General features: G+C 40.6%; 1 protein-coding gene across 4 annotated transcripts in view; it reads left to right on the top strand.

The window, feature by feature from the left end:
- The window catches only part of raf1a (Raf-1 proto-oncogene, serine/threonine kinase a), a 55,819-nt gene that overhangs the window by 5,600 nt on the left and 23,270 nt on the right, over positions 1-26,949 (top strand). Inside the window, exons 2-10 of one of the 4 annotated variants that reach the window (XM_067447017.1) lie at positions 210-389; positions 1,319-1,431; positions 7,761-7,863; positions 7,949-8,106; positions 9,656-9,748; positions 20,509-20,653; positions 20,852-20,905; positions 24,398-24,422; positions 24,502-24,605. In XM_067447017.1, the coding sequence (XP_067303118.1) occupies positions 234-389; positions 1,319-1,431; positions 7,761-7,863; positions 7,949-8,106; positions 9,656-9,748; positions 20,509-20,653; positions 20,852-20,905; positions 24,398-24,422; positions 24,502-24,605 (951 nt within the window). In that variant the 5' untranslated portion in view covers positions 210-233. The remainder of the gene's footprint in view (positions 1-209; positions 390-1,318; positions 1,432-7,760; positions 7,864-7,948; positions 8,107-9,655; positions 9,749-20,508; positions 20,654-20,851; positions 20,906-24,397; positions 24,423-24,501; positions 24,606-26,949) is intronic. The other 3 variants (XM_067447018.1, XM_067447019.1, XM_067447020.1) reach the window with 3 other exon arrangements.

A 26,949-nucleotide genomic window follows, 5' to 3' on the forward strand; every position in this document is an offset into this window, starting at 1 on the left:
AAGTGAAAGATTTTTTGTGTGTGTTTATAAAAGTTATAGCAGTGTTTTACACACACTTTGAGCACCTTCAAAGTTCAGTAAAAGTGAATAGTTAATTAGTTGTTGGTACTTCACACTGTGCTGAGGAGGGATTCGACGTATTAGAGTTAGCGAATGACATCCTTTAATTGAGCGGTTCTCACATCAGACGTGTTTGTTTTTGTCTGCAGACGTAAGTGCTAGAGGGTATTGTGATGGAGCAGCTTCAGGGAGCGTGGAGGAGCGTGACCAATGGTCTGGGAGCGAAGGACTCAGTGTTTGAGAGCTCCTGCGCTCAGCACCGCTCCTCGGACGACTCCAAAACCAGCCGGACCATCCGAGTCTTCCTGCCCAACCAGCAGCGCACAGTGGTAAGAGAGCCGTTCATGATGGAGCCATTAACCATTTCAGTCATACTCCACTAATATTACTTAAACACTGAATTCATTCGCGTGAGCTTCAGCCAGGGACAGCACTGGACACTAGTATGGTCAAAACTGTTGTGTGAGTACAGTGGGGCAAAACAGTATTTAGTCAGCCACCAGTTGTGCAAGTTCTCCCACTGGAAAAGATAACAGAGGCCTGTAATTTTCATCATAGGTACACTTCAATTTGAGAGACAGAATGAGAAAAAAATCCATAAAATCACATTGTCTGATTTTTAAAGAATTTATTTGCAAATTATGCAATTAAATTATCACAAAAAAACAAGATTTCTGGCTCTCCCAGACCTGTAACTTCTTCTTTAAGAGGCTCCTCTGTCCTCCATTCGTTACCTGTACCAATGGCACCAGAAATCTTGCTTTTTTTTAGGTCAATATTTATTTTCCACCATAATTTACAAATAAATTCTTCAAAATTCTTCTCTCTCTCTCTCTCTCTCTCTCTCTCTCTCTCTCTCTCTCTCTCTCTCTCTCTCTCTCTCTCTCTCTCTCTCTCTCTCTCTCTCTCTCTCTCTCTCTCTCTCTCTCTCTCTCTCTCTCTCTCTCTCTCTCTCTCTCTCTCTCTCTCTCTCTCTCTCCCCCCCACACACACACACACACTGTATTGCCATCATGGTATTCTAAGCAATAAGTCAGCAAGAGATTGAAACAATTTCCTCAACAGTAATTTGCCTCAAAACTTAAATGTTATTGTTGTCATGAATTCGGAAGACTATCAAATCCAGTGGCCAGTTCCTCCTTGGCAGAGCTCATTATAGCCAGCAGTTGAGTCTGCTAATATTATTGGTTAAAGGAAGGGAAAGTGCAGCTATGTTCATGAATGGTGTGGTGTGTTTTTGTCCACTCTTCTTCTGAAGGTGAATGTGCGGCCAGGTGTGACGCTCCACAGCTGCCTGATTAAAGCGCTGAAGGTCCGAGGGCTCCAGCCGGAGTGCTGTGCGGTCTTCAGTCTCCATCCTGGACAGAGAAGGTCAGTCTGGGCTAACTGATCCAGCCGGTGTGATAAGGGTACAATAGGGTATGAGAGTCCTTCGAAATAGTACATTTTAGCCCCGCGTGGTTATTTGACTGTAGTTTTTCTCAGTTGAAATGGGGAAAAGCTCAGAGCAGCTCTGGAGATGAAGTTCATGTCCTCATATATTGAGGCGCAAATGCTGAAAATACCTGGCCTGCCGTGGTCATACTCGGCTCTAGTCAGAATATGAGTCTGATGCTCCATTGGGCTGTGATTATGGGGCGTGTTTCAACCCAACCAGGAAAGACCTCGATTGGACAGACCAACAACCAATCAGAGCAGCGGAGCGACGCATAACGTTAGTTGTCAAACGTCAACAGAACTCACTGCACTGTGTTGCCAATTCTACGTTTTTTCCACGGGTTGTTTTCCATGTCCGCGGGTTGAAGCGACTATTATGTGATATATAGACCCAGGACTGCGAATTTTAGGGCAACCTAGCAAAATAACACACATTTTACTCCCAAACGAGAGAAATAGTGATGGTGAATGCATACGAACAAGCTCTCCGTTTAAGATCATAGCAAATTCAACCCAAACGCCTTTGATGACGTGATGATTACGGTAATATTGATCATCTGTCCATCAGTCAGCTAAAGCCCGCCCTGATGATCTCATTGGTCAGTCTCTGTTGATCATCTGTCCATCATCGGCTAAAGCCCGCCCCGATGATCTCATTGGTCAGTTTCTGTTGATCACCTGTCCGTCATCGGCTAAAGCCCCCCCTGATGATCTCATTGGTCAGTTTCTGTTGATCATCTGTCCGTCATCAGCTAAAGCCCGCCCTGATGATCTCATTGGTCAGTCTCTGTTGATCATCTGTCCATCATCGGCTAAAGCCCGCCCCGATGATCTCATTGGTCAGTTTCTGTTGATCATCTGTCCGTCATCGGCTAAAGCCCGCCCTGATGATCTCATTGGTCAGTTTCTGTTGATCACCTGTCTCTCATCGGCTAAAGCCCCCCCTGATGATCTCATTGGTCAGTTTCTGTTGATCATCTGTCCGTCATCAGCTAAAGCCCGCCCTGATGATCTCATTGGTCAGTCTCTGTTGATCATCTGTCCATCATCGGCTAAAGCCCGCCCCGATGATCTCATTGGTCAGTTTCTGTTGATCATCTGTCCGTCATCGGCTAAAGCCCGCCCCGATGATCTCATTGGTCAGTTTCTGTTGATCATCTGTCCGTCATCAGCTAAAGCCCGCCCCGATGATCTCATTGGTCAGTTTCTGTTGATCATCTGTCCGTCATCAGCTAAAGCCCGCCCCGATGATTTCATTGGTCAGTTTCTGTTGATCATCTGTCCGTCATCGGCTAAAGCCCGCCCTGATAATCTCATTGGTCAGTTTCTGTTGATCAATCTGTCCGTCATCGGCTAAAGCCCGCCCTGATGATCTCATTGGTCAGTTTCTGTTGATCATCTGTCTATCATCGGCTAAAGCCCGCCCCGATGATCTCATTGGTCAGTTTCTGTTGATCATCTGTCTGTCATCGTCTAAAGCCCGTCCTGATGATCTCATTGGTCAGTTTCTGTTGATCATCTGTCCATCATCGGCTAAAGCCCGCCCCGATGATCTCATTGGTCAGTTTCTGTTGATCATCTGTCCGTCATCGTCTAAAGCCCGCCCTGATGATCTCATTGGTCAGTTTCTGTTGATCATCTGTCCATCATCGGCTAAAGCCCGTCCTGATGATCTCATTGGTCAGTTTCTGTTGATCATCTGTCCATCATCGTCTAAAGCCCGCCCTGATGATCTCATTGGTCAGTTTCTGTTGATCATCTGTCCGTCATCCTCTAAAGCCCGCCCTGATGATCTCATTGGTCAGTTTCTGTTGATCATCTGTCCGTCATCGGCTAAAGCCCGCCCTGATGATCTCATTGGTCAGTTTCTGTTGATCATCTGTCCATCATCGTCTAAAGCCCGCCCTGTGATCTCATTGGTCAGTTTCTGTTGATCATCTGTCCGTCATCGTCTAAAGCCCGCCCTGATGATCTCATTGGTCAGTTTCTGTTGATCATCTGTCCGTCATCGGCTAAAGCCCGCCCTGATGATCTCATTGGTCAGTTTCTGTTGATCATCTGTCCGTCATCGGCTAAAGCCCGCCCTGATGATCTCATTGGTCAGTTTCTGTTGATCATCTGTCCGTCATCCTCTAAAGCCCGCCCTGATGATCTCATTGGTCAGTTTCTGTTGATCATCTGTCCGTCTTCGGCTAAAGCCCGCCGTGATGATCTCATTGGTCAGTTTCTGTTGATCATCTGTCCGTCATCGGCTAAAGCCCGCCCTGATGATCTCATTGGTCAGTTTCTGTTGATCATCTGTCCGTCATCGGCTAAAGCCCGCCCTGATGATCTCATTGGTCAGTTTCTGTTGATCATCTGTCCGTCATCGGCTAAAGCCCGCCCTGATGATCTCATTGGTCAGTTTCTGTTGATCATCTGTCCGTCATCGGCTAAAGCCCGCCCTGATGATCTCATTGGTCAGTTTCTGTTTATAATTACTCCTCTATGGATTGAGTCCAGACTAAACCCCCGATCTCAAATGTTGTGGGCGGGGCTGAGTTCGGCTGGCATCCAGGCTGGAAAACACCATGAGTGTCACGTGTGTGAGTTTGTTTATGAGATGAAAGCAAAGAGTGAATTAGTGAATTTTTACGTTCTTAAACTTGTATGTTAGTTAAGGGCAGTCGTGTCATGTTCACTATGGTTTCACAAGGACTGGAGACCTGCAGGTGGAAAAAATCCATTGCAAACAAGTGAAATGTAAAATGTATGTGAAATGTAATTGTTCAATTCTAAAACAAAACATCCAATTATACACATACGATCACATACAATGTCCATTTAGGGCAATGTATTCATAAAAGTCTGTTAAACTGCATGTCAAGCCTTCAGTCTGTCCTTTCCTCCATGTTCCTGTAGTCTCCATATGGTTTGCAGCGCTGCATAAGGATGATCCAGTCGCTCAGACAAAGCAGTATTAATGTATCATTTGTGTATTGTGTGCTAAATAGTGTGCTAAACATGCTTGGCTGTATCTGCACTTTTTCACAAAGAATTTGGGAAGCTGGTAAGTGTAATGTTTATTAAAGAGTTATTCAGAAAAAGGAGGAACTGAGACAGTCAGGGTGAGGGCAGGGACCCCTCAGGATACACTCAGTCCACTTTGTGTTTCTTGTTTTGCAAGCGAGATATTGGAGACAAGAACCGACAAATTATACAGTAGTAGTATAGAATACAGTTATAAAACAGTTTTGGTATTTAGTATGATTCCCCATTTAACCTATTATGATTTCTTTTTTTAATAACTGCTTGCATTTTTAAGCATTTTTGATCTCACTTATAAACTTCCCTTTACCATCAATCCAAAAATCAGCTGAACGGAAATATAATAAAGACAGGTAATAGTCAACAGAATCGCAATGCCTACAAAAGTACACCCATACATTTTTGCTTACTTAAATATGTAATCTAAATGATAATTGCTCAAGCTACAATAAGCAATTCATTTAATGACCACATTTAATAAGGTATTAAACGGATATTGTCATTTTACCACTTCCACCCACCACTATCACACTCTCCAATGTTATATTTATCCCGTTTAGAAGCATCTAATTACACAACAATGGATAAAACTGCATCAGTAGAAGAGGTTTTACAATTAATAGGCTGTTCGTAGTTTATGTTAGGTTACTAACTTTATCCAGTAACTATCTTAGCCTGATGTTTTATCTGATAACATCTCCTAAAACTGCTTATTTATGAGCAATAAGCAACTAGCAGACTTTAATGCTTTGAGATGTACTGATCATATACAGTCTTATTCTTTAAAAGTCCCTCCCCCATCATGAGGAGACACGCCCCCTTACTGCTGATTGGCTAAAAGTGTGCAGTGCTGCTTGGTCCGATCCACTGTGTTTTAGTCCTGTTTGCACAGCCAGCACTCTGTACACCATGGGCGTCGCAAGCAAGTAAAAAGTGGGTGAGTCCCAGTAGCGGCTGGTGAAAAATATTAAAGGTGGGGCACATTTTTTGAGGGGTTGTCTCCCCCCAAAACATGGTTATTTCGTAGATGTGATTTCCTGCATTATGGTGCGTTTGAGGCCATATCCCTTGCCTATACCAAAAAAGACCTCAAACCAGTCAAGACCAATAGTCTAATAAAAAGACTATATTCATTTAGAATATAGAAATCAACAGTTTCACAGATAATGATAATGAACAAGTTGCATGTTTGTTATGCTCCGTGTCCAGACAGAAAAAGTACCGTTAGGCTATAGTGTAGGGGTAAGAGACACAGGTTATAAAGTTTTGGCACAAACAGATCTGAGGATCGAATCCGCCTTTTGCCGAACTCGCTCTACTCCCTTTTCTCATCACATATCAGATCGGAAACGTATTTATTTTCAATAAAAATGGAGAAAATATTAGAAAAGTGAAAATAAAGCGTCTAACATGTTTAATAATAAGTGTTTATCGGTTAGGGGTAGGTAAACAGACATGTGCTGAATGTAATGGCAAAATAATCAACTCCGTCACTTCACTGAATAAGAGACAAACATTAGCCAATTATAATTAATAAAGGTTTATTTAATAAAAATAGTTTCTCGCAAGAAAGAGGGGCACGGTTGATGGAAACACAAGGCCACACCAAGCGTACGCTGAAGTCATAACAGAAGTCACAATCTCTTATAATGTTGGCAGCATCCTCCCCCCTCAGTACATTTCCATACAGGCCGTTGTTTAAGTCAGGATGTCACATAGGCCATACATCTGATCACACACACCCCATATACGTTACATACAGCACGTTAGCCTGACAAGCCAGACCCACATCAAGATGTTTGGTCTGGAAACTCACCATTGACGGCTCAATCCGAGGGGCGGATAAACGGCTGTCTGTCAAACTCCCTCTGCACGCGATAGGATAGCGCTACACCAACCAGAGCAACGAAGGTGAAGCAGAGCTCGTTGATAGATTAAACATTCACCGTATCCGGTCGGCTAAACTCTGAACACATCTTCCCTTCTTAAGAATGACTTCAGTGCCGTTCTTTGTTCTTTTCTCAGAGAAAAGCTGAACTCAAGTCTTCCAGAGTCGCGGTCAAAGCTGATTCGAAAGACCGCCGCCGTTCGCCAGTTTCTGTGTTTACTAGAAGCACGCAAACGCAACTCAGCCGTCGTCATTATGGCCCCGCCCACCGACTCTATACACGATGTGATTGGCCCGACCAGAGTTAGGCGATTACAGCTCAGAAGGGTATTGAGAGTTGCTAGACGACACTCGCGGGCAGATTAGATTTGCTGCCGCTAGGGTGCGTCTAGATTTCTAGGCTAACAGCACGTATCGTCCATGGTCAAACCCGTCAGTTTAAGATATAATCAGACAAGGGAAGGAGTCTCCCTCCAACATCAGGCCAGATGGTCCTAGACCTTTGACCTCTGCGTGCCTCTGCATAAACTGTCACATGGTCGTATCAAGTTTTTCCATAACATGAATTAGAGACAATTGGACGGTGGAAATGTGTCTTTGGCTCACCAAAACTTGTAACGATTAGTCAGGCATACAAAAAGATTAGACAGGCATTTACAAAAACAAAACAAAACAAAAAACACACACACAGTGTATAAATATAAAGATAAACAACAAAGGTACAATTCATATCACATCCGATTAAATTATCAGTCATTGCAGATTTGTAAAGGCATTCGGGAGGAATGACTTCTTAAACACATTTTTACAGTGAGTGGGTCCAATATCATTGGTCATAGACCGTGTGTGGGTCTTGTCCCGCACACACACAATGGTTCTGACGCCCATGATGTACATTATGTATGTTTTTTTCTGCACACACACAGAACAGACATCTAGCAAATATCCACACAATTCTTGGTTTGGGTGTTGATTTTAATTTTCAACAGATCAATCAGAAATTGCTTATTGCATGTGGGCCAGAATCGGTGGAGAATTATTTTACTGTTAAAATATTGGTGATCAGTTTCTGCCTCAAATGTCCTGATCTGTGCACCACTGCGTTAGGTATGGATGTTCATTAGCATGCTCGTGTGTCTGTGTTTGAACACGCTTCTCATGCATGAAATGTGTGTATACACATGACATTATATAGACATTATTCAAAGGCTTTCTTTTCAGTAGGATATTGATATAGGATCTGTTGTTGTCAAGTATGTTTCATTCATAATGTTTCCCCTTTGCGTTGGTATTGTCCCTCATCCCCAGTAGTAATATAACCAAAGTTAAGGTATGTTCATGTTTGCAGCAAGAAGTCTCGTATGGACTGGAGCACAGACTCGACCTCGCTCATCGGGGAGGAACTGCTAGTGGAGGTTTTAGACCATGTTCCCTTAACCACACACAATTTTGTGAGTGCTACACAGGTTTTTTTTGTGCACACTTGAACAATTCTATTCATAGTTCAAATAAAAAGATGATTTACTTCATTTTTAGGTTAGAAAAACATTTCTGAAATTGGCTTTCTGCGACATATGCCAGAAGTTCCTGTTAAATGGTTTCCGGTGCCAAACCTGTGGCTACAAGTTTCATGAACACTGCAGCACAAAAGTGCCCACGATGTGTGTAGACTGGACTAACATCAGACAACTTCTGTAAGTCTCGCTTTTTTCTTTAGTGTCTCTTCATTTGTGTTATCACTGGTTTGAAAAACAGTGAAAATTAGGGTTTACAATACATTTGTAACGTGTGTATTGTATTTAGTTCCTGTTAAGCCTGCCTGAGTTCGTAGTTTGTTTCCTTGGTAACTCATTCGTTTATCATTCTGTTCATCTGTTCATGTTTAGTTCCCTCATTATCCCTGTGTTTTATATATTCTTCGTTTTGTTCAGTTCCTTGTCCAATCTCATTTACATATGTGATGAAGCTAAGTGTTAGTGGATTTATCGTGAAAGTCGCCTTCGTCGTACACATTTCTTGCAACAACCTAGTGTGACAATTAAAGAATTTACATGATATGCTGATTTATTGATCAACTGAACGTTGAATATTCACATCAGTATTTGCTGAGAAAGATCCTTCAAAGACATTACATTATTGTAATGGAGGAGTAAAGCGTTGTAAGACATTACATTATTGTAATGGAGGAGTAAAGCGTTCAATAGACATCAACAAAAAGAGCCATTACTGTTTGTTTCCATCCGTTATCATCGATATGGACGCCTGTCACTGGCCTGAAGTCCACGTCAATCTGTTTTGAAATTAGATTTGTGCATTTATCAGAGGAAGCCTAAAGCCCTATTCAGACGGGGACTGTTTCTCGTGGGGTCGTAAGGTATTCTCATCATTTACAGCGGATAGTCTGTGATTTTATTGCCGTCCGAATCCAGAATGTCAGAGTTTTTCTCCCACCATCCGCATAAGAATCCCCGGCCGAATTACCGACTGTTTTTAGACAAACACCAAAGTCTGCGGTGATTTAACTGCCGTCCGAATACACATCTCTGAGTTTTCAAGAAGAGATCGCTTCAAATTAAACCTTTTTGACCCCTGCGGAGCACCATATCGTTGCGCTTCGCTGTAATGTGGATGCATTTTAAAGATCTAGCCGACACTTTTATTACTGAAATGCTGGAAAGTATTTACAAGAATAATTTTTCTTCATCCCTCAAAAGAGAAAAAGAAGAAAAACACGCAAACATGTGAAAGGAGCCGTTATTATGGCAGTAATTAACGTTATATAGGTTCAATTTGCAGCATTCTAGCTTAATTCCCCTCATTTCCACATTTTAAAATTACATCTTCCTATTTTTAAACAGGATATCTAAATAATTAAATAATTCATATTTTTCTATTATTAAACTAAATATGATTTTATTCTTATTATTCCAAGCATATGACATTTTTACAGCAGACGGTCATTAGACAGACGACATGAGCGGCGTTCCCAGGTGCGCAGGATCCCAAAACTCGCTCCTCCTGAATAAATCTCCATCCGAATGCTCGAGTTTATCACTGAGGGGGCTGCAAATTCATTTTTACAGACGTCCACATGAGAAACAATTACCGTCTGAATAGGGCTAAAGAGTCTTACTGGCTGTTTATACAGAGCTTCCCCGATCAGTCTGAGGTAATATTGAATTGTTTTTATCGTGTGTAATATGAGTCAGATTATTTCACACTTGACTGCTGTGCATTTGACAGATTGTTTCCAACTCCGGGTGAAAGTGGGACTCCGTCTCTACCTGCACTTACATCTCGGAGAATGAGGGAATCCCTGACAAAAATCCCCAACAGGTAACTCATCATTTCACACTACCTGAGGAACAGCAGGTTCACAACCGTTGTTTTTCTGTATGCGCACACACGCCGTTCAGCGACTGCACATGGTTTGATGTCTTGAGTAAAGCTTAGATTACATATAGTCAAGCACCTTTATTTCTATTGAATATTATATACAGTACAGATTGTTTCAAAGCAGCTTTATAGTGATTACAGGTAAACAGAGTTCAGTTGTGCTCTATCATTCAGAATCTTTCATCCCTTCTGCTGAGAGCAGAGAGCATGTTTAAAATAAACATGGCCCTTTCCTTCACATCCTTCAGTAATACTCTGTGTTGAGAGGTGTGTTAAACTGTGTATCAGACTGATATTTTTCCTGGTGGATAGTAAAATAAACAAGAACAATATGCAGTACTTTCAGCTAACACTCAAAACATGTGGAATGGAGAGTTTTTCTTGGGCAGACACCACTAATGTTTTCTCCAGGAAAGTCTAGTTTGGGTCTTTAGCGAGCGCTTTAATATAATTTGTGGATCACTGGCAGTGTTGGGCAAGTTACTTCCAAACTGTAATATATTATAGATTACTTATTACTGCTATTTAAAAGTAATTCTTTACATTACAATATTACTGTCTCAGAATTGTAATGCGTTACATTACTCCTGTATTACTTTTGAGTTACTTTCACCAAAATAACTACAGAAGTAGCTCTTAACATGCTAAGATGTATGCTACCAGAGAGCATCTTACATCCAGTAGAAGGCGATATGATGAACCATAATGACTGTATCAGGCTAACAATAGAGAATTGTCTCAAGACAATGCAAGAAATCATGACAGACAGAATCACAAACGATCCAATTCTGTTATAAGTATTGTAGAGGTAAAGTGATTATCTGGGAATAGCTGCTGTTCATAGACACAACAGTACTGTGTAAACTCTAAGTTATGACAATATGCGCATTTGTTCTTTTCTTATTGTTGAGACATCGATAGTTATTTTGGTTTTAGACAAAGGTTGCATTTGACTGCATTGACTATTAGCCTACGTTTTTGTTCTTATCTCTGATAAACTAAGGAATGCGCATCCATTTCGCGAATGTACAGTAGAGATGTGACGGTGGGGACATTTTCCCACCGGTTAATCAAAGTGTGATGTGACAACATCGGTAATAACGGTATTTGGGCATTTAAATCACTAATTCTATCTAACCGAAAGGAACTTGCACACTGCCGCTCAGGCATTAATAACGGGAGCGGAGCAAAGCGAGTGCTTTCAATGAATTCCTATAAAAGTTAAGCTTCCATATGAACTGAAAATGCGCCAGTGTGCGCACACCGTGAATGACAGCTCGTCAGTAAATGCGTGCTCTGTGCGGCCAAGCAGATTTTAGTTTCGGTTTAAAATTAGCCTATTATTCTTAATGAAATACACAACACAATGACAAACCCCCTTTAATAGACGCTTTTACATTTCATTTTGAAACCAATTTAATCCAGTACCTGTCCTGTAGACCCGTTCACAATTTGGTGTTGGGGGAATTTCTCACTTGAACTGAGTTAGTGGGTCCCTAGACATGAAAAATCACAGAGGTGCTCGTCCACCATAGTGCCACGAATGACATAGTGGTCAAATCAAATATGGCCGCCGATGGATGATCATGAAAATCCAACATATTTGTTTCTGAATGTTTATACACATGTAATACCTCTATTTAGACTAATTATGGTATGTGGAATTCATTTCTGCTATTGATATGACCATAATGGGTGATTTTGACCTTAAAGGGGGGGTGAAACACTTAGTTTCAGTCAATCTCATGTCAATCTTGAGTACCTATAGAGTAGTATTGCATCCTTCATATCGCCGAAAAGTCTTTAGTTTTATTATATTATTAAAGAAATATAGTCTGTACCGAGTCTTTCTGGAAAAAACCGAGCGCCTGGAGGCGTATCGTGTGGGCGGAGCTAAAGAATGACAATCGCACAAAGCGGCGATGTCCTCAAGCGTGGAGAAACCCATGGCTATCGATCTCAGCTAATAGATATGATCCAGAATCAAATCTGAGGCTGAAATAAATTGAACAGGAGAAACAGCAGCAGCAGGACGTCCGTCTCTGTGGTATGGACTGTATTTAGTGGCCTGTCAACATTTCTGTGTCTTTACTCGCAGTTTATGAGGACATGATTCGGTTTATGGACTACTGTATGCGACTAAACCTTAGCAGTAGCAAGCAAAACGGTTTTGCACGTCAGACTAGTGTAACGTTATACAGAGAACAGCAATGGAGTAACCGTTAGCGCATTTGAATGACGAAGCACGCGGTCGTGTCGTTTACTGATGTTTACTCACGCGACGATAGCCGACAGCACAGACATTTGAAGCAGTTTTACTCACCGGCTGCTTCCAAAGCAGGACCGAACCTTTATCGCTGGGACCGCTCCGTCAAAAACACACTTCTTTGGTATGATTTGGTGAAGTCCTGTGACAGCAGTGACTGTAGAGATCCACTTTGCGACGCGACTGAAGCGATGTTGTGAAGCTTCAGTCGCGTCGCAAAGTGGTAAAAAGCTCAGTATGCATGAAACAGCATTTCATGCCCCCCCCCCCCCCCCCAAATGGCATGGTCATAGTCATTTTCCTATTCTGAAGAATCTCAAAAGACATGTACATGCGAACTAACTAAATGTATAGTCTGCCCTTTGTCTAGTATTGTATACACAAAACACAGTATGAATTCACAAAAAATAAGATTACAAGATTTAACTTTTCTTGTATTTTACCAGGAGTATCAAAAGATACTTCTCACTTCATCTCACTATTGAGCATCGCACCAATTGATCAACAGTGAGCATGCTATCATCTTGATGCGTCACTGTCAAAGACAGTGATTAAAGGACATATTCTGACTGGAGATGACTGTATGAGCAACGTGGGGACTAAACATGCTGCTATGGCTTCTGACCCAGTGCAATACTTAGCCAACTTTGAAGAGGCAGACACCTTGACAGAGCAAGATGCAGCTAAGACATTTGATGATTTCAGGATAGAAATCTACACCAGTGGAAGTTCTGGAATTGATGCTCTCCCTTCGACAAGTAGTGAGATTAGAGGCTACATCCAACGAGGGGCTTTTCTGGTTCATACGACATGCCACTTGCTTGCAACTTTGGCACACCCCTGGCATCAAAATGTCTGAAGCCCATACCCCCTTACGAAACAAAAATATATTGCAGTATATTGGAAAATTTCATGCAATACATTAGGCAATATATTCACATATATGGGAATTAATATTTATATATTTCAATATATTGCAATATATTGAAAGCGGCAATCGTTTGTATATTTTGCAATATATTACATGAATATATAATATATTTTATAATACCATCAATATATTATTCCATATATTTACAATATATAAAAATATATTTCAAGTAATATATTGGTAAATATATTTTCCTTTCGTAAGGGCCACCAAGTCTGCTCACAGTAAGTAAGTGTGCAGGCAAGTGTGACAATCACCGATGTGGCTGTTGTGTTGCTGAAGTTTCATGCACCATATTCTGCCATGGAAAAATCATCATTAGTTTAGAAATCTAGACACACCCTAGCGGCAGCAAAGCTAATTTGCAGCCAGGGTAGTCTAGCAACTCTTTGTTGAATTGTGAGCTGTAAAAACCAAACTCTGGTCAGGCCAATCACATTGTGTATAGAGTCGGTGGGCGGGCTTAATATAATGACAGCAGAGTTGCGGAGGTTCCGCATGCTACTTGTAAACAAAGAAGCTGTCAAATGGCGGTCTTTCAAATTGGCTTTGGCCTCTAGAAGACTCAGAGTTAAGCTTTTCTTTGAGAAAAGAACGGTACTGAAATCATTCTTAAAGGGGTACTTCAGCGCTGGGAAGATGAATCTGTATTTAAACTGGGTCATCAATGCAGTAGAAATGTGAAATTATTTTTTAATTTGGTGTCTTCTAGACTGAGAAAAGACAGAAAATGTATTTTTGTCCCATGAGGATGAAAGACTACAATTCCCAGAATGCTTCGCTGCCCTGTGAGGCCATTCCCAACGCCACCGCTACTGGATTACTGTGACTGAGTTAGAGGAGACACTACAATTAAAAACTGAACGTGTCTGTTCAATATAATGAGTGAGTCGCCGCGCGAGTATCACAGCACTGAGCACTAACTGCACGAGTGATGAGAGCTGAGGTAATCGCGACTACACTCGCGGCATACATTCACAACGCGAGTTCAGTCTGGCGCGTTTCAGTTCATGCCTTTGCAAGCTTAACTTTCATAGAAATAATTTGAGAAGTTAAAAGACTTCCATTGCTCAGCATAGCTCCGTTTAAATGAGTGCCTGTAGCTGAGCTGAGCTGTGAGTGTGATCTCCATCCCCCATGCGCGGGTTCAAAACATGCGGAAATAGCTCCCTCTGCTGGCTGTAGTCTTTAGGCTTTGGGCAAACATTCCTCCTATGATGCAAATATCATCAATTTGCATCATAGGAGGAATTTTTCCAGAAATAAAATGCATAAATCTCTTGTCTCAGGGAGATATGAGGGGGGAAAGCACAATCATTTGAATATACTCCAGGGTTTCTACTGATACAAAGCCATATGCTAATCGCTGAAGTAACCCTTTAAGAAAGGAAGATGTGTTTGGAGTTTTGCCGACCGGATACAGTGAAAGTTTAATCTATCAACTAGTTCCACTTCTCCTTCTTCGTTGCTCTGGTTGGTTGTAGCGCTATCCTATCGCGTGCAGAGTGAATTTGAAAGACAACCGTTTATCCCGCCTCTCAGATTGAGCCCTGCCAATGGGAAGTTCCCAGGCCCAACATCTTGTCAGGCTATTGCTACATAGTTTTATTTGCACCCAATTGTTTTAGTTTATATCATTGTACTAACACCCAATTAAACTAAAACTTCAAAGAGGATGTTTATAATTGTTACATTTCTTCTCTTCATGTCTTGTTATAATTAAAACAAATAATTGAGGGAAACAATAATAAGTGACTATAAAGAAAAAATATTTTTTTATAAAAAAATATATTGACCTTGATATTTCAATGACAAGATGATCCTTAATGTTAAAAAAATATTAGCAATGAATGTTAAGTGTCAGATTTAGTAGAATTAAACTTATTGCATCTGGCTTTTATTCCTAATAATGGCCAAGGTCTTCTGAATAGGAAAATTACCTTGACCATGCCTGTTAAAGGTCAAAATTCACCCATTATGGTCATAACAATATCAGAAATTAATTCCACATACAATAGGAAGTCTAAATAGAGGTATTACATGTGTATAAACATTCAGAAACAAATATGTTGGATTTTCATGATCATCCATCGGCGGCCATATTTGATTTGACCACTATGTCATTCGTGGCACTATGGTGGACGAGCACCTCTGTGATTTTTCATGTCTAGGGACCCACTAACTCAGTTCAAGTGAGAAATTCCCCCAACACCAAATTGTGAACGGGTCTACAGGACAGGTACTGGATTAAATCTTCCGCGACCAAATCTTCTGTCAGCTCAAGATCTGACTCCTGCTGCGACACTCGTTCAGATCATTCTTAGCATACAGCATTGTTCAAAATAATAGCAGTACAATGTGACTAACCAGAATAATCAAGTTTTTTCGTATATTTTTTATTGCTACGTGGCAAACAAGTTACCAGTAGGTTCAGTAGATTCTCAGAAAACAAATGAGGCCCAGCATTCATGATATGCACGCTCTTAAGGCTGTGCAATTGGGCAATTAGTTGAATTAGTTGAAAGGGGTGTGTTCAAAAAAATAGCAGTGTGGCATTCAATCACTGAGGTCATCAATTTTGTGAAGAAACAGGTGTGAATCAGGTGGCCCCTATTTAAGGATGAAGCCAACACTTGTTGAACATGCATTTGAAAGCTGAGGAAAATGGGTCGTTCAAGACATTGTTCAGAAGAACAGCGTACTTTGATTAAAAAGTTGATTAGAGAGGGGAAAACCTATAAAGAGGTGCAAAAAATGATAGGCTGTTCAGCTAAAATGATCTCCAATGCCTTAAAATGGAGAGCAAAACCAGAGAGACGTGGAAGAAAACGGAAGACAACCATCAAAATGGATAGAAGAATAACCAGAATGGCAAAGGCTCAGCCAATGATCACCTCCAGGATGATCAAAGACAGTCTGGAGTTACCTGTAAGTACTGTGACAGTTAGAAGACGTCTGTGTGAAGCTAATCTATTTTCAAGAATCCCCCACAAAGTCCCTCTGTTAAAAAAAAGGCATGTGCAGAAGAGGTTACAATTTGCCAAAGAACACATCAACTGGCCTAAAGAGAAATGGAGGAACATTTTGTGGACTGATGAGAGTAAAATTGTTCTTTTTGGGTCCAAGGGCCACAGGCAGTTTGTGAGACGACCCCCAAACTCTGAATTCAAGCCACAGTACACAGTGAAGACAGTGAAGCATGGAGGTGCAAGCATCATGATATGGGCATGTTTCTCCTACTATGGTGTTGGGCCTATTTATCGCATACCAGGGATCATGGATCAGTTTGCATATGTTAAAATACTTGAAGAGGTCATGTTGCCCTATGCTGAAGAGGACATGCCCTTGAAACGGTTGTTTCAACAAGACAATGACCCAAAACACACTAGTAAACGGGCAAAGTCTTGGTTCCAAACCAACAAAATTAATGTTATGGAGTGGCCAGCCCAATCTCCAGACCTTAATCCAATTGAGAACTTGTGGGGTGATATCAAAAATGCTGTTTCTGAAGCAAAACCAAGAAATGTGAATGAATTGTGGAATGTTGTTAAAGAATCATGGAGTGGAATAACAGCTGAGAGGTGCCACAAGTTGGTTGACTCCATGCCACACAGATGTCAAGCAGTTTTAAAAAACTGTGGTCATACAACTAAATATTAGTTTAGTGATTCACAGGATTGCTAAATCCCAGAAAAAAAAAAAATGTTTGTACAAAATAGTTTTGAGTTTGTACAGTCAAAGGTAGACACTGCTATTTTTTTGAACACACCCTTTTAAACTAATTGCCCAATTGCACAGCCTTAAGAGCGTGCATATCATGAATGCTGGGTCTCGTTTGTTTTCTGAGAATCTACTGAACCTACTGGTAACTTGTTTGCCACGTAGCAATAAAAAATATACTAAAAACCTTGATTATTCTGGTTAGTCACATTGTACTGCTATTATTTTGAACAATACTTATCTTCAGTTTTTATTTGAACGGTCTGTTCTCTAACTGAACTAAATGACTTTATTACTATAAAAAATCAAAACCACGTTGTGCAGGGCCGTGCACAGACATTTTGAGGGGCAGTGGCCCAAACCAAAAAAGGGGCACTATAAGGGGGTTGAGTATCATCTTAATATAGAGAATGAATACAATTGTTAGGCTTTAGTACTAATTACATTTATGTTGTTCTAATTATTCTTCCAAAAAGTTGATTCTGGGCTAATTTGATCTCTTTTCTATTGGAGATTTAAGTATTGGAGATTTAAGTAGCAAATAAGAATCATTTATTGAATATATTTTGAGACAAAGGTCTTGTTTATGATTTATGTAAATCATACGCAAAACAGTTTTTTTAATAACATAATGTTATTTTATTCATCAAGCCACCCTGATACAACTCATATCTATAATAGCCTTTATTAGCCTACCTTTTTTTTATTATTGTGTATACAATTAATATGGTCTAAATAAAATATCATAAATATGACATGTTATAGATACAAGTGTTAACTCACAAAAATGTATTATAATCGGAAATCTATTTTACAGGAGTTAAATAGCCTAGTGACAAACTGTCAGCTATTCAGTATACAGTATATGACGATTTACCCGCTGGCATGCTGGAGCTTTTAATTTATGTTTGAACTGTTGAAAGAAACAAACTAATAATTCTGCGGATCAACCACTGTCTGTAATGTAGACTGTAGTTTGTGATTTACCCGTTAATGGGACGACATTCTGGAACTGTCGTCTCCACAGAGAGCGGACCCCGCTGCAGACTGTGAGCGATGCTGCGGAGGGAGCGGGAAAACACGGAACGGATTAGCGGAATTAGTGGATTTTTAGCGGAACAGAGCGCTTTTATTACGCTTTTATAGGAATCCTCTGAGGGTGAAGGGAGGGAAGGGGGCAAGAGGGGCACCTTAGCCGATGAGGGCAAAGGGGCAGTGGCTCTAGCCACCGGGCCACCCCCCTGTGCACGGCCCTGGTGCAGAAGTCTTATTCTGTCATCTTCACCCAGGTATTTAGCAAGCGTTACTGGAAATGTACCGAGTAAAATATTACTGAAAATTCATTAGTAATGCCTTACACTACTGCGTTACATCAAAAAGTAATAAGTTACTGTAATGTATAACTTTTGTAATGCGTTACTCCCTGATCACTGGAGCTGTGACATACAGTATGTTGCTGGTAAGGCCGTCTTAAAGGATTTTCCTCATGACATTTGAAATGAATGAGTTGAAATGAAGCTTGCTGTTTGTCTTCAATAACACAAGCTCCACACACTCCCAAGGGCTGTAGTCTCCCAGTCCAGGGGTTTTCAAACTTTATGATCCCATGGACCCCCCAAATATGACAAACCTTTTATGGGACCCCCTTCTTAAAATCCATCTATATGTGACCCTGGACCACAAAACCAGTCATACGGGTCACTTAAAAAAAAAAAAAAAAGTATATATTCATGGGACATTATATTTACTTAATATCAAAATGATTTTTGGCATATAAGGACAGTTTTTACCCACACAATGTATTGTTGGCTATAGCCACTGTGCCACTGGTCTTGTGGTCCAGGCATTTTTATGTAAGAAAAACATTTAAACTGTTAGATAAATAGTAAGTGTGACATTATAAATACAACATACTTTTTCCAAACTTAAATTGACTCTACTTAATGTTGGCTGTATAAACCTGAAGAACATTTTCCATTAAAACTTATTTGTATAAGCAGCTTTCACAGTAAGTGTATGTGAGCAGCGTATGCCGTGCGTTAAGAACCGCAGTGAGCGAGATAAATGGGACTATTAGTGGACTATAGTGGGGAAAACTTCTTATATTACATTTGATGAACGGTAGACTTTAAGCATTTGTTGTGTCTTTTTAGTCCCTGAAATGTTCTGGGGACCGCTAATAACCTTCTGGAGGACCCCTGGGGGTCCCGGACCCCAGTTTGAAAACCCCTGTCCCAGTCGATTAGTCCATTATACGTCAGTATGTTCTGGCTCGACCAAGATTGATTTTGTTTTTTTGTTAATTGTGAGAGCGTTTTCCTATCAGTCCTCTAGCATGTTAACAGAGACATCGGCAGTGTGGGACCATTATTTAAAATAGAAAATGGGAAAAAGTCGAATGCAATTTATGCTTGCAACAGTTTGCATATCACAGCTATAAACGGTGACGGCTAACTTGTCTGCGTTAGGTTGCCCCATCTGTTTTAAGGAGGCTATATGAACATATCAGAATGGCCATATTTCAATGTTTTAGTGTAATAATAATAATTAGTGCATAACTGCAGGCACATTATTTAATCCTTTATTTGGAGCCTAATGTGCGATGCGCTGGCCCACTGGTTGTGTTAGGCTTTATTTTTCAGTTATGCACTTTATTTAGTTTCTGCTCTTGATCTGGCATGTTTAATAAATATTCCTCTTTTATTATAGTGGTTGTGCCTTTTGTGTTTAAGAGTAAAAGCTTTAAGCTTTAAGTCTATTCGTGTCTCAGCCGTGAAGCTGAGCTCATGTTCAAGCGGCACAGAGCGGCTGAAATTATAGTGCATGTCAGTTATTATAATACATATGACTAAAACAATTGTCTAAATTATGTTGCATATTTCTCAAACGTTCTTGTGATGATATCACTAGTTGACAACATAGTGTGATATTTTGGGAAATAGGCTATGATATATCGCAGGTGCAGTGATGCAACGCTGTAGAGCCGACAGACTCGTGTGTCAGACTCATTTCAGTGCTAAATAATCAGGTCAAAAAACATTTAATACTCTGCAAACAGCCTACTAGTTTATGTTTATTTATAATTAATGTAGGCAGACAACAAGCAGGGTTCCCGCGGGGTCTTTAAAAGCCTCAAAAGCATTGAATTGATTAATTTGGAAATAATACCTTAGAAAGACTTTAAAAAGTCTTGAATTTTGATGTCTGGGTCTTAAAAATTGTGCTGGATATAACTTATCCGTATTGTATTTTTCCTCAAAATTTTAATTTGTCAACCAAGATTGTTTTGATTAAATAATGTAGTATAAATAAAGAGTGGCGGACCCAATAATTGAGAACGCAACGCAGCCCCGGGTCACATTACGAAATACTGCGAACACTTAGTGCGAGTAAATGAAGATCACAACCATAGACTGCGACACAACACACACCACAAGCAAAGGAGAAGTGCGAAAAATTTAGTTTTTCTTGCTGGTAGGGACGTGAAATAGGTATTAATTTTAATATATGGTAAATAAATGGTCTTAAAAAGACTTGAGGAACCCTGAACAAGGCTACCAAGTACTGCACATAGTGTGCAGCAGATTCATTTAACGTTGTTTTTCCTAACGCCGTTTTTAGTCGAACATTTCAGGACTTCAGGCAACCAAGATTTTCTTTGGTTGATTGCAGCCCTACGTTTTCAGTGATATTCTTGTTTCTAGATACTACAAGGGTCGTTTTGAGCCTAACGCTGTCCGTTTATGTGCCGTAGTCTGAGGCATGTATTCATGTTTCCATTAGCTCGGTGCACAGACACTCAAACCCTCATGTCTTCAGTTACTCCAGCCCCTCTGGAGCGGCTCTGACCCAGAGACTGCGCTCCACCTCCACACCCAACGTCAACATGCTCAGCACCACCCTGCCCGTCCACTGCAGCCAGATTGAGGTAGGACACACCACAACAAAACACACTCCTCCACACAGGACATCTCTTCATCTCTACCTCCATCTTTTGTGATCGCCACATTTCTCTCAAACTTCTTAAAATATGAATTGGATTTGCTGTTCTCCTCTCCCTTTCATTCCACAATTTCTTCCCCCTCTCCTCTTCACTGTCATGTTGTTGTGCCATGCTGGGGAGTAGCTAGACACGTCTCCAAGCCCCTGGTGCCAACAGCAGTTTTGTCTGAAGAGAAGAGTAGGTATTGTTCTTCTCCTCAGTACGGCAGTGTTTGAAACAGATTGCAGCTGCTTTGCTGCCTCGATGCCCAGCCGTAAGATAGTGGCTTAACACAGATGCTTTCTTACACTGCCTGAGATTAAAGGGTTAGTTCACCCAAAGATGAAATGTCTGTCATTAACTCCTCTCCCTAATGTCGTTCCACACCCGTAAGACCTCCGTTCATCTTCACACACAGTTTAACATATTTTATATTTAGTCCGAGAGCGTATGCAAGTGTATGCACACTATACTGTCCATGTCCAGAAAGGGAATAAAAACATCATCACAGTAGTCCATATGAGACATCAGTGGGTTAATTAGAGTCTCTTGAAGCATCAGAAATACATTTGGGTCCAAAAATAACAAAAACTACGACTTTATTCAGCATTGGCCTCTCTTCCGCGTTTGTGTTCAATCCTCAAATAAAGATTCAAACGGTTATGAATCAGCGAATCGATTCATGATTCGGATCGCGTGCCAAACTGATGAAATCACGTGACATTGGCGATCCGAATCATGAATCGATTCGCTGATTCATAACCGCTTGAATCTTTATTTGAGGATTGAACACAAACGCGGAAGAGAAGACAATGCACATCTTTATACAAACAAGCATTAAAAATACTAGATTAAAAAAGACATATCGCTACCACCATTGTAGTATTTTAAGTAAATATCAGATACTAACCTAGGATAATCTCATTAAATTCAACAATTTTTGTTTAATGTATAAAGTCAGACGTGGTTTAGCACCTCTTCCACTATGTGACTTTGTAAAGTTTAGATCAAGTGAGGTTAGAGTAACGAGAGGAGCAGTGAGGGAAGACTGTATTATCCCCCGGAGAAGAACTGCGTTTGGTCAATTCCTTCTGTGTGTACTTATATATTGTATAACAAACTTAAATTAATTGTATTTGCTAACCATAATGTTTTATATGTAATTTTATTTTGTGATTATATAATTGTGATTATTTTTAAGGTTGCCGTTCTGTACGTCTGGCTGGAGGACTGCTGATGAAAATTAGCACTTTTGAGCTAACTCGGTTACATTTACATTATCGTAATGTTGATTTATGTACATTGTCCTATTTTAAATAAATAAACAAATACAAAAAAAGAGACAATGCTGAAAAAGTCGTAGTTTTTGTTATTTTTGGACCCAAATGTATTTCCGATGCTTCAAGAGACTCTAATTAACCCACTGATGTCTCATATGGACTACTGTGATGATGTTTTTATTCCCTTTCTGGACATGGACAGTATAGTGTGCATACACTTACATACGCTCTCAGACTAAATATAAAATATCTTAAACTGTGTGTGAAGATGAACGGAGGTCTTACGGGTGTGGAACGACATTAGGGAGAGGAGTTACTGACAGACATTTCATTTTTGGGGGAACTAACCCTTTAAGAGCGTTTTCACACCTGGCTCTTTGGAGCGTTCGTTTCAGAAACTGGCTCATTTATTAGTTTGGTTTGTTTAGGCATATGCCAAAACCAATCCCTCAGATCACCTAAATAAGGGGGACTTGGCCTGATCGAAAACGAACTTGGTTCAGTTGAGGTGAGAACGCAATCCAGCTCAATGGACCAACAAACCAAGCACTATCATAATTCATAAGGGGAAATGCGTTATATAAAAGCAGCATGTGTGAGTCTGTGCATGAGCACATTAGTTATATCGCCTCTTCATCTTAAAATGTTGTGCTCTTTGTGCATTGCATGAATGCTGTTCCTGACAAAGCCTTACTTCCCGCTCTAGCTAAGCAGGAATGATGGCTACATTCATATACAGGTAGAGCCACAATAAGAGCCGTCCCAAATGACTCGCTTCATATGCTCTTTCAGTCTTGTGGACTTACGATGTCTGCGCGTGTCCAAGTCCACGAAACCTTAAGGTTTCCATTTGACTTTAATGTCTCAGAAGGGTGCTCGCGAACCCCTTTGCGGACTTGTAAGATCGCAAGAGTTTAGGATGCAAATTTGGGACAGGGCCATGCTGGCGCAGCGAACTTGTCAATCCATCTTGATAGATGATGCAGAGGAAACGCTGACCAATAAGAGGACTGCTTTACTCACATAAACACATTTTGGTACGCTTTGAAATGCTGCCTTGTGAAAGCGAACTGAACCAAGAAGAAAATGCAACATGTCCCTGTTTCTGAAACGGCGAGTGCTCTCCAGGTCTGAAAGCGTTGGCCCGTTTGGGGGCAGCCTGTGTTTGCTGTGAGTGAGCTGGGTCCGTCCATCAGCTGCTGGGCTTGTCCTCACGCTACTTGTATTTTGTCATGCTTGCAATAAAGTCTACTCTTCAAAACAAACGCTTGTTACGCTTTCGTATTTGAAAGGGATGGTTATTTCCTCAACCGTGGCCATTTAGTATTTTGAGGGATGGTTGATCGATCTTTTTAAGTCTGCAACTAGTCTAGGTGTGGAGACTGGGATTGTTGAAACACTTTCTTTAACGTCTGTAAAATACAAAAATTGCATTCGTCTCACGGTATATCTGTGGCAATAGCCGACAATACATTGAAAATCCGTCCATCCGACACACTTGCATACGACTAACTTAGACTAATTTAAATACTTGTAGAAAAGTTACAAAGCTCTTTATAAAGCTGCTGTCACTCTAAGGCCGAATGCACGGATCCAATACACTGATACACATCTGATATTCTCACAACTTTACCACTCTTTCTCCAAGACGTTTATATTTTTAATATTTAATAAGACATGCACCAAGTGCTTTTTTGTGTGCTTTTTTTTTTAAACTGAAACATATTTTCAAAGTATTGCTATGGGTGCACACACTTGTGCCTAAGAACCGTCTTCTTCCATTTTGCTATGAACTGATCAGTGTTAAAGGTTGGGGAAATGTATATGACTTATAAGAGTGATTCCTGATAGACTGTCTGCAACAACAACAACAAAAAAACCCTTAAAAGAAAGAAAAAATCATCCACCGACTTTCAGAGCTGCTACAGAAACGACTTTCGACCTTCATAGAAATGTAGTGGAGTAAAAAGTACGATATTTGTCTTTCAAATGTAGTGAAGTAAAAGTCATAAGTTACCAGAAAAAATAATACTCCAGTAAAGTACAGATACTCAAAAAGTGTACTTAAGTACAGTACTCAAGTAAATGAGCTTAGTTACTGTCCAGCTCTGCCTAGAATGCAAAAATGTTCCTTCTTCTGCACCGGCACTACAAGTTTTAAACTTATTTGAAAGCTAGCTGACCAATTGTCAAGTGTGCACACACTCCGGGTTCGCAGCTGAGAGGGCATGGGACCGGGGTAAATGGGAAATAACAAGAAACGGTTCAGACTGTCTTAGCAAGCTCTTAAACGCTCTTCCTTTGCTTTTGTTCTGTGCTTGTAAATATGCCTGTCCTTCATATAGTTTGTTGTCAAAAATCAACTCTGAAGATTAAAACAGTTTATTGTGTGTTATTTCTTTTTGTCTAGGATGCCATACGTGTTCACAGCTCAGGTAAGAATGAAGCATTCACATGAGAAACTGTAGTGTAGTTTGGAGCATGACTAGGCTCATGTATTTTTTGTTTGCTCAGCTGGCAGTTCTCCAAATCAGAGCCCTACAGGCTGGCTCCAGCCCAGTGTCCCCAGCCCAGCCCAGAGAGAGCGGGCACTGACCCCGCAGGAGAAGCTCACCATCGTAAGCTCTCTGAGTCTTCTTTCTGTTCGCTCAGTTTTGTAGCGATCATCCTCAATAAACCCGTCTCCGGCGCGATGACTCCGATCCTTCAAATATTCATATTCTAGTGTAATCGACGCGCCATCCTTAATAAACCCGTCTCTTTCATGATACTCCGAAATCTTGAATATTCTGATCTAATATGATTTCTGACCTGTAAGGTTGCCAGAATAATAATCCTCCACTGTGTGTTAATAGGCCAGAGGAGAACTGGCCCCCCGACTGAGTCTGGTTTCTCCAAGGTTTATTTTTCTCCATCATGCCCTGATGGAGTTTCGGTTCCTTTGGTCGCCTTTGGCTTGGCTTGCTCAGTTGGGGACACTAACATTATGATCTGAGTTATTCAACTAAATATACAAATAACATTTATTAATTAGGTCTTATTTAATTCTATAAACTATAATACTGATCTGCCCACATCGTCTCTATGATAAATTAAAATAAGATGATAACGTCACTGTTTACTAGAAATCCAGAACAAAATCCAGAACGATTTTGTACAGCCGAATCTAATTCTGCTGCAATATTGTCCTGTTTAACACTGATGTCAAAAGCGCGATATAAATAAAGTTGATTGATTGATTGTAGGAAACTCAGAAGAGAGGAATCCGGAGGATCGGCTTTGTCTTTATTGAGAGCTTTCTTTGAAACATTGTAGTTTTATAGACATTTCAGTGGACAGTCCTTAGAAGTAGAGACAAGGCACTAAAAACCTAAACCAAGGTATATGCGAAGGATGTAAGCGGTTTTAGGAACCTGGCGAGACTCAATTTAAAGAGCCCATTCAGATAGTTTATTATCATATAATCTCCCTGGTATTATAACCGGTGTTAAAGGGGTGGTAACACATGATTTGACTTTTATAACTTTAGCTAGTGTGTAATGTTGCTGTTTGAGCATAAACAACATCTGCAAAGTTACGACGCTCAACGTTTAAAGCAAAGGGAGATATTTGCTTTTAAAGAAATCACTTTCTAAGGACTACAGCCTTTTCCTCCAGACTCGCTGACATCAGCGGGCTCAATATTTACATAAACTCCTCCTCCTCCTCTGAGAATATTAAAGGGGGGCGAGGCCGTGTTTTATTGCTGTGGGGAAGACTGAGTAGGCTGGAGTGCCGTTGGTCGCGCAATGCCGACGAAACGCTGTTATTTTCAGTAGGACTAAAAGCTTTGTGTGGCAGGGGGAGCTGCCACAAACCTGCCAGTCCGGTAGATGCGTGTGAATGAAAGGACAACGCTGTTCTTTTTGCACAAAATGCAAGTCTTCCGTTTTTACACAAACTCCAGTACACGAGAGCCTCTACGGTATACACAATAGGTCAATATTCACCAATAACCAAGCGCATTTCGCCTAGCTCCCTCAAGATCTCTCACTGTTCTACTGCTGCGTTTGCTGTACTAAAGCCACATACGGTGCTATCATGTCCTTATTTTGCGTATTTGCGCCCGAATCATGTATTTTAATCCCCTCATTTGTTTGTAATGGAGCGTGTATCCCGTCACCTGTAGGTAAGGGTCGCACCTGCCTCCAGATCTCACAGTTTTACCGCTGTTTAGAACAAGATAGATGCAGCAGTGCAATCATGGGCTTATTTACCACTTAACTTATATTTTATTCTGCTATTTTAGTTTGTAATAAGAGCGTGCGTCGCATCATCTAAGTGCTGCATTTGCGGCAGTCTTTACAGACTACCAGTGAAGGTAAGGGGTTTCTGAAACACATTAGCTAATCACAGCACAGCTGGGCCAGCTGACCAATCAGAGCCCATTGTGTATTTCTGACGGACCGGCTTCATAGAACCAGGAAACCATCAGACCGTTTTTACAAGGAGAGACAGAGCAGTGTAGAATAAAGGTAAAATATAGGAAAAATAATGCAAAAATAGTGCATCCCACAAACACAATCAGACCTTTTGAAAGAATGTGTTTTACCACCGCTTTAAAGGGATAGTTCACCCACAAATGAAAAAGAGCCTTTCTTCTACGAGACGAATACAATCAGTTGATTGAATCAATGTCATTGATCCTGGCTCTTCCGAGCTTTATACTGGCAGCCCAAAATTTGAAGCTCAAAAAAGCCCATCAATCCATTATAAAAGTGCTCCACACGGCTCTGGAGGTTAATAAAATCCTTCTGTAGCAAAGCCATGGGTTTGTGTCAGAAAAATATCTGGTAACACTTTAGTATGGGGTATTCACTAGGGAATATAACACATATTCACTATTAACCTCAATAAACTCCTTTTGCCTCAATAAACTCCTAATTTACTGCTTATTAAAGGTCCCATTCTTTGCGATTCCAT

The sequence above is a fragment of the Pseudorasbora parva genome, chromosome 6 (genome assembly GCF_024679245.1).
Source record: "Pseudorasbora parva isolate DD20220531a chromosome 6, ASM2467924v1, whole genome shotgun sequence".
Lineage (NCBI taxonomy): Eukaryota > Metazoa > Chordata > Actinopteri > Cypriniformes > Gobionidae > Pseudorasbora > Pseudorasbora parva.